This window comes from Styela clava, chromosome 4, assembly GCF_964204865.1.
Source record: "Styela clava chromosome 4, kaStyClav1.hap1.2, whole genome shotgun sequence".
NCBI classification, from domain to species: Eukaryota; Metazoa; Chordata; class Ascidiacea; order Stolidobranchia; family Styelidae; genus Styela; species Styela clava.
In genome coordinates, this window is record NC_135253.1 from 14,825,422 (window position 1) to 14,836,664 (window position 11,243).

Below are 11,243 nucleotides of genomic sequence, written 5' to 3' on the forward strand. Positions count from 1 at the left end.
CAATCTTCATTCCACGATGGATCATCAAGATAGGGGAATTCCTGTGGCTCCTTTTATAAAAGCAATGGACCCATTTAAAACTTTATCTTACTCAACGATCTCACTTCAGTGTGGTAGATCAAGTCCCCGTACTCAGCACTAACTTCTTCAGGAAATGGTTTCAGTAAGGCATGAATTAGCTTACTACCCCGAATTGCAGTTAACAATAGAAACAACAACAGACGCAACATGCTTACTGACATACCGTAAATTTCAAAACCTTGCTGCATATAAACCTGTCGATGTATATTGCAGTGGTTTGTAATTTTTTACCAAAAAACCCTGTAGCTCTCTTTAACTTGTCCTAGTTTAACTCAAAACTAATAACTGCGATTATAATATAGACAATAATATAAACAAGTGTCTTTGAACTCCGACTGTATTTGCCAAATACGGAAAGGTGAATAATAGAGGTATATATATAATATATAATTCCACAGCAATTCACAAAACTAGTTATGCAGAAAGAAAACGAAACATTCAAACTCAATTTGAATCAAAACTGTCCAAATCCTGTCGGCCCTTTTTTCGAAATTCTTGTCAATATGTGTTCTGTATATTGTTTGGACATAATCAAATATCTATAATCGTTGGCTATTATTAAACTTGCGACACTTTGATAATCATTTTTGTTTCGTCATTATTAGGTTCGATATTTATTAATAATTTGAATTATTAATGAAATGATGTTTTTTTGCACGATACACTAATATATAACAATAACTTTAATACACAATACACTTGAACTAATGCACATGTGTTCCTCGAACCTGTCATTTGGGTTCCGATCTACGTTAAAAGCCACTAATCCAGTGTTTAGAGTTTAGACCTCCATAAAGTCTTTTCGTGAAAGAAAATGGAAGCATGTATAATGGTGCCTTGCTACTTTCCCTTTGTAGAATTAGTTCTTTGAATTCGGGATTCTAAAGTTTTTCTCGTTGCTGTTTATATCTATCTAGAAGCACCTTTGCAATCAACCAGCATAAAGTGGCGGTTATTGTTAAAGACATATTGATGTATATTTTCACAATGACGCAAAGTGGGACGCTCCAGGCAGTACTGATAGACGCCCCTAGTGATTGCAATATAAATTGCAAGATAAAACCAGTAGACTTATCTGGTGAATGAACTGCCGTTACCACTGAAAATAAATAAATAAAACGTAAGTCGTTGTTTTATTCGTGATGTCATATACTTTCATTTGAAATGGATTTGGTACTTCCAAAGTATGCGAACCAAGATGGCGGACACCGGAATGTAGAAGGTGCACCAGGTTAGGGTTAGGCCATAATAGATAATTTCATTCCAATTTTCCTATTTATTTCAGAATTCCACATTCCTGAGTTTGGAAGTAAAAGGATTGTTAAGTTTGATGACGAATACACAGAATATAAATCGCCAATCAAATAGAAAAAAGTTAATAAACTAATTTGAATCAAGATTTTATCTATGAACTTTAACATGGTGTACTAATTATAAAATTGTACTCACAAAATGCGATGTTACGTCTGATGCCATGGGTAATCCCAAAAGTAGCCGAAAAAATATACGAAACGAATTTAGTAGAAACGGTTGGTTTCCATAACAACGAACACGTGTAATTGATCAAATCATAAATCAATCCCACGGAAAATATAACTGGTAAACCGACGTTTTCCGAATTTTTCGAAATTACTAAAGATGTTGCAAAGGACATTATATCGACAATGGCAGTGCATATTCCAACCTGAAATTGATGCGTAACAAATAATTTACTCAGTCACTACAAAATTCATAGGATCGGCACAAGTGTCTCGAAAATGTCGTGTTCCAAGTGTCCCACTCGTTCTACTTGTCCAACGTGTCCCACTTGCCCAACGTGTCTCACTTGTTCCACGTGTCCTACTTGTGCCACGTGCCCAATGGGACAGGTTGAACAAGTGGGAAACGTGTGACAAGTGGGATACGACATTTTTAAGACACCCAGATCGGTACCACTTCACATCAAATATGCGCATGTCAGTGACTATGATGTGACAAATTCCAGTCCGATTTTATTGGCACGGATCGACGGATGTTACTTATTGTTATTTGAAAAGTTGTCCAATCTCTACTCCAAATTTAGTTACATTCTAATAAAAATAGTCATATATAAAATTGGTAACCAATTTAGAAGTCAATGTAATAACAGTTTATAGTTTGGCATATTTATGCATGCAACAGCGTCTCATTTAAAGATAAAAATATCACAAACCTTATCGACTCCAACAACACAAGACACAAATGCCCTGTTGTGTTCCGTCCAAATATACGCAATTGTTATACCGAATAGCAATTTAACAGGAAAAGTCAATAGTTCTTGCAAAGACGTGGCATATTTGAATGTTTTTTTGATACCGGACGAGACATTTCTTTTTTCATCTGTTAGCAAAGGCGTTTCCATCGATGGACTGATCTCTCCTGAAAAAGAAATCCGCGCTGGCCTATAAATTTAGTTTGCCTCAGTTTTACCTTACATTATTTGTATCATAGCTTTCTAATTACTGCTGGAAAGTAAATCGGGGACGTATTCTTTTAAGATTTTTTCGGTAAATTTATCAAATGCAAAAATATTAACAATAGGAACTGTATTGATAGAACGATTTTTATTAAATTTCATTTTTGTAATCAATCAATCAAAGTAAAATGGTGCAGTTTTTTAATCTTTTCTCTTGTAAAGTATACGCATATCGACAAATAGGTCTTTGGAAATAACAAAAGCAACCCTGCGGTCTACGGCCAGTAGTAATTCAAACGTACCTTGTTCAGTCGCAGAGCTCTTGCCCGTGACAAAAACATAATGAATAGCTGCTCCTCCAATCTGCATTAAGATGTAGACAGTAAGTAGAACTCGTAGTAATGTTTGATCCGGTATAAGCACAAAAAATTTGCCTGACGTCTGACGAAATGAGTAATCGATCTAAAAAAAAGGTAATTTAAGTCAATGTCTCTTTTATGTGTAAATATGGAAGAAAATCAATATCCACACTGAACTATGAAACCAGCCATCTTGTCATGCAGTGAAGACAAGGTTTCACTGTTATTAAGAATAAGGGTGCTTCCGAAGTATTCGTACCAAGATGGCGCACAACCTGAACATAGTATGGGCACCAGGTTAGGGTAGTTTAGGTTGTGCGTCATCTTGGTACGAATACTTTCAGAGCGCCAAAATAAGAACTTAAATTTATCATGTATTATGAAAATATTATGAAAAATTGCAATTACTGAAAAAGCATTGAAATATATAGGCCTAGGCCCTACAAGGCCTATGTGAAGATAACGCAATATCGTCAGGTTAACAACCGAATTGCGTATGTCACTTTTTGGCGGTTCTGAGTTTTTTATACAATAGTTATTCATGTAATGCTGCGCACCTGTCAGTTAAGTCAGATTTTATCCCCAGTAGTCCGAAACGCATAAAAATGGAGATTTATGCGACTTGCACATTATTGCAATTGTACCGTCATATAAATTCTACAAGACTACGGGACTATACAATAGCAAAATAACATCAGCGGAGTATTTTTCGATTTTTTTGCATCATAGATTCTAGCTTAATGTTTATAAATTTGAATTTACACTACGGCATCGGAAAGTGGGCACTTGTGATATCCGCTTTCTGAGTCCAATTCATATTGGTTGGCTTTTAGGCAAGAATTCATTGCTTTTTTATTCTTTATATTTAATATTTATGGAAAGTGCAGAGCGCTGTATATATATTGATGAAATATATCATTTGAACATGAAAAAAAATAATGTTATTAAAACAGATAAGCTTATTTAAGGATTAGATATCGTAGATAATGTAAATCACATACATTTTTCGAATGTTTGGTTTTCAGGACTGATGGATGTAGTCAAGTTGGAAAATTGTCCCCAAGTCATAGGCACATTTCTGCGTAAGTCACAGTGCGCCATTATGACGTCACATACCCACACCATACATATTAATTTAAAATCCGAAAAATTGAACCATGGGAAATAATTTTTTCCCAATGGCATAACAATATCATTAGGAAGTTTTTTTCAATTTCCCTCAAAATTGCTAAATATGACTTACGCAATTTAGTTATTAGCGTGACGATATGTAATTACATAATATAAATATACAAATTCGAGTGATTGATAAACTACTTTAAACTTTGTACAAATATGAAAAGAAAAAAAGGAATATATATCATATGGGAGTTTGAATAAATGGGAAGCTGTTAAAGCTTAGTCTTTTCATCGAAACGTCCTGAAAAGTTCAAAAATGATGAACTTACCGGGCAATCCATTGATCCGCATGTCAACAGGTTATCAGACGTTATATTATACGAAGAAATAGTACGGCTGTGATTGAAGCCGCCCTCAACAAAGTTGTCAACGTATCGAGCAATGTTATTCCAGTCAAGTATCAGTTCAGTCATAACATTAGTGAATACCTGGTGTAATAAGAGACCAAACATAACAAACAAAAAATGAAAAATAACCTGTTTCAATTGCGTGGACCAATGGACTAAACTAAATATTCCAATTCTAAAAAAGCGGGATATCTTTTTTAATTATTTTCTAATAGTAATATTAAATCTGTCCCTAAACCTAATTTTTGGAAACTTTCCTCGCGCGAAATTCTTCATCTTGCTAAGCGTTAGAAATACGCTTGCCGTTGCACCTCTAGCTCTAATCACCCTACATGCAATTCGCAGGTTCAAATCCCGCGTGGGATAATTATGTGCGAGAGGATTGCAGGACCCCCACCGTCATAGAGTGTTTCACGTAACAGCTGACCGGTTTTGTCTTTCTCCATCATCAAATCCATGCAACAAATAACTTGTCAACTTTTCCCATGTCCGAAATGGATTGGTAGCCGGGCGATAGGTCGTGGTTTGCTTTATGATTGAGCTGCCCTATCGGCTCGGGATAAAAATGAAATTCCTATCTTATCTATTCAAATATTAAACCCAACTTTCATTTTGGCGAAATATATATTTATTAGTGTACATAAGTTTTAGTAAACATTCGCAACTCTAGACAGAAATATTTTGCTGAACCTACTTGTCCCAGCGACAATATTGCTAGAAACATCCCAAAGTACTTTTGCGAAGACGAATCAGCGTTTTGATCTCTTTCAGCACTGGATGCAATGCTCTGGATAATCACGGAAGCTCCAACCCAAGTACAGGGCACTGCCATACCAGCAATGATTGCTGCAGGGTACATTACGTACCAAACTGAATAAAACGAATTTAATATATATCAATCATTTCTATGGAATAGGAATTCACGAGCGGCGGAGTAGACCGACATAAATGTGTATGATTTATAAGCAGATGCAGCAAAGTTGGTTCAAGTCCCGTACTGACATTTACCCAGTGATAGTCAGTGTACGTACGCGGAGGGTGAAGTTAAAATGAATGCAATTTTCAAATCGATCGAGAATTACCGACATTATTTTCAACTTTACTGGACGTGGAGAATTTGACAGCTGTTTTGTCAGTCAGCAAATTTAAGTGAGCTACATTAAAGGTACATTTTATCATTATTACTCATTGCATATGTACGGGGTAGCCCCCAAAAAGACAAACATTTCTAAATACGTCAACGAAAATAAAAAAAGATTTATTTAACGCTTGAACTCCTGTTTTAGTATGATGTACCAAAGGTTTCTGTAATATTTTGTTCTGCACAAAGTTATGTTCTCTCTCTCTATATATATATATATATATATATTCCAAAGTACCTGGGTTATGTTTTGGGAGGTCACCCCATGTCCTGTACTTATGCAGGGCAAAGGTAAATTTTCGATTCGGTACAGACGAAAATTTCGAATCGCCGCCTTTTTTTTTCGCACGACAAAAGTCGAGATGTATCTCTCAAATTTTATTGAAGTCGTTTTTTACTGTTTTTTTTTTTAATTCTCTCTGCGGCCTGGCCGAAACATATTCATACTTGCAACCCTTATGCTATTCTGACATCTTTTATTTTCAGCGTGTTATAGATGAAACATGTTTCTTATTGTGTGTGACAACTCAGCGAACTGCCTGAATGTCAGAATCTATGTTTTCAGTAATTTAAATGTCAGGAGGAGCTATTACAATAAAAAAGTCACATACAACTCTCCGTTGTATTAATTTAAATATTTTCCAAGTATTTGAGATTCGAAAAGAATATTCGATTCGATATCATCAGGCATTCTAAAATGCCCCGCCATGTACTTGAATCAATTCCTGATGAAGATTTTGAAAGGTGGGCTGCAGTAGCATTAGCGTATAACTTACCCGGATAAAGATTTGCCAGAGTGAATGAAATATTAATTATTTGTCCAAAAAGCATAGCAGCTTTTTGTCCATATCGTTCAAGTACGAGAGGGACAACAATTAGACTTCCAATGATTCTAGCTGTGGTTTTGATCATAATAGAGTTTGTGCCGATTCCTTCTTTAACGTTCGCGCTGCTTTGTAAGGCCGCCAGAGCTGAAAAATATTTACGATCATTTTCACTATGTCTTAGTACCGTAATCTGTAGAAAATTTACTTGTATCGCCAAATGTACTTCACAGCTATGTTTGAAACTTTCAAACAGTCAATTACAAAATAAATATTTTTATTTTTTACTCACCGTTATTTACTCCAATGCATATGGCAAAGCCGATTGCACATGGATAAAAATTTCGTTCACTTCCATATTCTTGTTTATTGGTTTTTATTGTATTCTTTTTCGTCATTTTCTATTTGTGAGAAAATTCTTTTCTAGCTGAAGCTGTCATTCATAATTGACCTCATTTAGCTCGGAGAATTCACTCAAAAAATTGCAAATTTATACCAGAAATATGAATAACACACCAAATAAGGTAAACACAAACGTAGTATCGGAAGAATAATTTAATCGGATTACTTAATGGTGAGTTAAGTTTAAGATTTCCTCGCCAATACACAGAACTTAATTCAACTTAATTTGGCACCGATATGTTTTAGCGTCAACAAATATATTACACGAGCAAAAATATTCCAATTGTCGTTCATTTACCGCTCTTACTATAACTGGCTGTAAAAACTTTTATAAGTACTTATTAATAATTGAAAAAATCATCGTTCACGACCGCAAGCATACAATAACAATTTTTCATCTGTCAATAAGTATGTCTGTATGTTGACCGTTTCATGTTACGGAAAGGGAAATCGTTAGAATATAAATCAACAACTTAATAATTATCAAACGGTTTACTTTTATTGTAAAATAATTTTTCCGGTTCATTTTAAACGTTTAGTTTCTTGAGATATTAAATATAGGAACCCAATTTATTACAAATAAACATACCAGATTTAAATCGAACGTATAGTGAGATTAAATTCTATTTCTTTGGCGGCTGGCCCAGTTAGATAAGCCGTAACATTTTCTTTTATATTGACGAGTCTATATTTTCATTACATCTTCAATTTCTCTGTTTAGGATTGTTATTTATCATTTATATTTATTTTCATAAATACCGTCTTTGTCCCCCTATGCGGGGAAAGTCACATGGTCTCTGGCGAAAGTATACAATTGCTTGAAGACAAAAATATATGGTATGTTTCCCAGGTATCTAATAATAATATTTATAATATATTTCTGTATTCACACAATCTAATTTGACAAAAAGTTTTGGGTACTGGGCAACATATCTTCTCGATCACTATTAAAACCCTCAAAACTCACGATCTACGGAATATGACTTCAAAATTTCGGAGGGGGTTGGAGGGTTGAAAAAACTAGAATTGTAAGAGAATACTGAGTCAAACACAAAGTTGCAAAGAACATACTATTAAATAGGTACCAAGGGGGAAAAAAAGATCAATATTTTCGCTGTGAATACACTTAAAATTCATATATGATATCAAAATAAAACGAGACCAAATTAATCAACCCATCGATGATATGAGGTATAACAATTCACAAGAACATTCGGCGCTCCAGAAGTATGTGTACCAATATGGAGGTAACTAATTTTGTTCGCTCATTTTACTTCAAGTTGTGTAAAGGGACTGAAACCTATGGGCAGGGGGTATATTAACTTGGCTAACACAGAAAGTACCCGAACTCGTAATAGAACTATCATAATGAAAATCGGAACAAAATTATGGCCTAACCCTAACCTGGTACACATACTACGGGAGTACCGAACATTCCACCAAAAGAATCACCAATAAACACGCGGAATCCCTGGCAAATAAACAGGGACACAAACATATATAATTGAACAGAGGATGGAAATGGTGGGAAACTATTACTTTCTATAAAAGAGAAGAAAAAAAAAAGTTGGACAAAAAATTGAAATGGCTGTTTTTAAATAATAATAAGATAAACCACCAATATCGGAAATGACGACGGAGGAGACTATCTGATTCACAGAGAGAAAAACAACATGCGGGCAAATCAATGTCGAAATTTGTACAACAGAATAATCAACGTTGCAACCAAAAAACTCAAACTAAAATCGTCGAAAAACAAACGGCACGGTGGTCTCAAGCGTGGGGAAACACAAAAGCAGACGGGAATTCACACAGCAGTTTCATATTTCGATAAAAGACTCAAAATATATATATATATAGCTGCTGAAATGAGGAAACTAAATGAACTCGAAAATGGGGAAACGAAAAATAATACTGGAATTCACACAATACTCGTAGAAATTCAGCTGGCTTCGGTATTTTCATAAACGACAACCAGGATATTGAGAATGATGGTAGAATTGATATTGAACATTAAGATCAACGGACGCATATGCTGATGTTTATTCGTAATCGGTCCGACTAAAATAATGAAGTGCATAATCTGTTTGCAACGAATGAGATAATTTTGCAAGAGATTTTAGTTAAGTCGCTGGAATGGACGAATACCCACCAGACTTTGAGTACTTTCATTTCGGTACTTCGCCAGTATACCCACCGGACATACCCTAAACAGGGTCGAACGAGTTCCACGGCAAGGCCTTTTTGTAATCTTTATTTGCAATATTGGCGTCGTTTTATCAATAAAGTTAAGCATATTTTGACAAATGCCTAGTTGAATGCTAGTTCCAATTTTTCGTTGAATGTAATTACCGTACGTTATTCAAATTATAATCTATCAAAGGAAGTATTTTTCAAAAGACATAGATTTTTACAAATGGCATATTATAGACGACACCGTAGATTAAATAGAAAAACGTCAATTCATATACCTGAAATGCCATAAGCCCCGATTCCCAATTCTATTGCGTAATTTCGAAGAGACCAAGTCCCATGCGTTGTGCTGCACCAAAACATTTATGGCATAAGCGTCGGTTGATTACAATGGCTACATCGCTGTCATAAATTTGTATCGGGTACCGCAAAAAAATGGCATGTCTCAAAGACCGTTTATTTTCTAAAAAAAAAATGGAATAACAGAAGCCATGTATTCACTCACAACTGTTGAGAAGCAAACATTATCGTGATAATAAGATGAGCCTGATAGCGACCGAATATTCATAGCTTCTGAAAATTACACTGAAATTGAAAATTCCATATATAATAGCCACCATTATTCTGATGTCAACAAATATGTTGGATTTTTTTGAAAAATAAAATCACCAACAATCCCAGAGATTTTTTCACGCCCGAAGAAATGAACAAATTCGAAGTAAATGCTTGTTTCATAATTTGTTTGTCTGCTGGGAATAAAAATGACAAACACGAATATTATGACAATCTATTTTACAACCCGGAATGATGTTGGCGTTTCTCAAGTGCTAATTTCTCAAGATTGTATTGTGGGCCAGCCTTGTGACGGAAGATTCATGAAAGAAACTCCCGACACCACATGTGGATAATTGCCAAAGCAATCAAGCGACAGAAAACAATTGCAGAATTGACAACACCAAGTAAAGCAATTAAAAAAGCGTAAATCGATTACATCAAAAATAAATACCACGAAGAAACAAATATAAAGACGGAAACGTCCAACAAGGCTCTATATTATAGTGTAATCACCATTAGACGCTCCAACAAAAATGGAGTGGATCCAAATATATACAGTATATATAGGGAAAACTTATCCAACGTTAGAACCGGGGACATGGACGTGCCATAAACTGACTATTGTGCATATCGTCGTTGTGCCGTATCTTTTGCCTTGTGTATTGTACTGGGGTTTTATTTGTTCAGTCATCTAGTTCTAGTATATTGTCCTAATATGACACAGCAGTTCTAAACTGCTGTTATACTCGTTAGGGGTACATGTCGCACATCTGTGTTTTATGCCAGTAAGGTCTTGAACATGTATCCCGTCTCCTTGACACTGTTTAACTATTATGCTGATACTGTTACATTTTGAGGCAAATAAGCATACATACCTACATACAATGTTAATAAAAACCAACGGACATATGTAACTTACCAGAAGTTGATTGGGTCTACTATTTTTGGAGGCGGCTCTAAGACGGCAACAAGTCTGAAATTAAACCTACTAAATTTCCAAGAACACAGCGAGGAGTAGATGCCAGGTGGTGATGTTTGTCTTTAAACTTGACTGATAATTAAATGTTTGTGCTACAATAAATTTTACATAAATGTAATGAATAATAATTCTAGGGACCTCCTGAAGTATGCTCACCAAGATGGCCACAACTTGAACTCAGGTTGTGTACCAGGTTAGGGTTCAGGTTATGCGACTTCTTGGTGCGCGTACTTCAGAATCAGGAGTACCAATTCTAGAATACGGCGATAAATTACTATGTCTATAAGCATTTTACAACATTCAGGGAAGCAAAATTCGGCAGTCTTTTCATAATAGTGACATTTGGAAGTTTATTGGTTGAAAGTTAATTAATCGTGCTGAATACACCAGTGCTGCGGCCTGCGGCTAGCAATTAACTGTGTAATAAAAACAAACCATACCCATTCAATAATTATGTTTTTCCTTGTTTCATATAGTTAGTATCAGTCCCTCCTGTGAGAAAGCACTGTATTTTAACGGATTTCTATTTGACTGCTATTTCATCATTTTCGTCAACGTTTCTCACACTCAATTATTCTTCAATAAACACCCTTCAAGCAACAGATTTGGAGTGTGGATTGCAAACTATCGAATAGAACCGCGTCAACGAAAATAAAGTGCTTATGCAAACATCTCCTTTAATCAGGCAGAACTCGAACATCACCATTGTATAATTGGTGCTGTAGCCGTTATAATACCGCAGCTTGGAA

General features: G+C 35.2%; 1 protein-coding gene across 2 annotated transcripts; it reads right to left on the reverse strand.

Moving 5' to 3' along the window:
• Positions 1 to 296: 296 nt before the first annotated feature.
• On the reverse strand, positions 297 to 11,166 carry LOC120326289 (protein unc-93 homolog A-like). 2 transcript variants are annotated; one of them, XM_078111457.1, is made up of 9 exons: positions 10,935 to 11,166; positions 6,658 to 6,798; positions 6,318 to 6,512; positions 5,095 to 5,270; positions 4,323 to 4,481; positions 2,818 to 2,977; positions 2,273 to 2,478; positions 1,531 to 1,765; positions 297 to 1,180 (listed from the first exon to the last, which is right to left on the reverse strand). In XM_078111457.1, exons 2-9 carry the CDS (start codon positions 6,761 to 6,763, stop codon positions 963 to 965), a joined length of 1,455 nt encoding a protein of 484 aa, XP_077967583.1. In that variant the 5' UTR covers positions 6,764 to 6,798; positions 10,935 to 11,166; the 3' UTR covers positions 297 to 962. The 2 variants fall into 2 exon arrangements, with proteins under 2 accessions (XP_077967583.1, XP_039248484.2); XM_039392550.2 differs by lacking the exon at positions 10,935 to 11,166 and having other exon boundaries at positions 298 to 1,180; positions 6,658 to 7,212.
• Between the last annotated feature and the right edge of the window lie 77 nt (positions 11,167 to 11,243).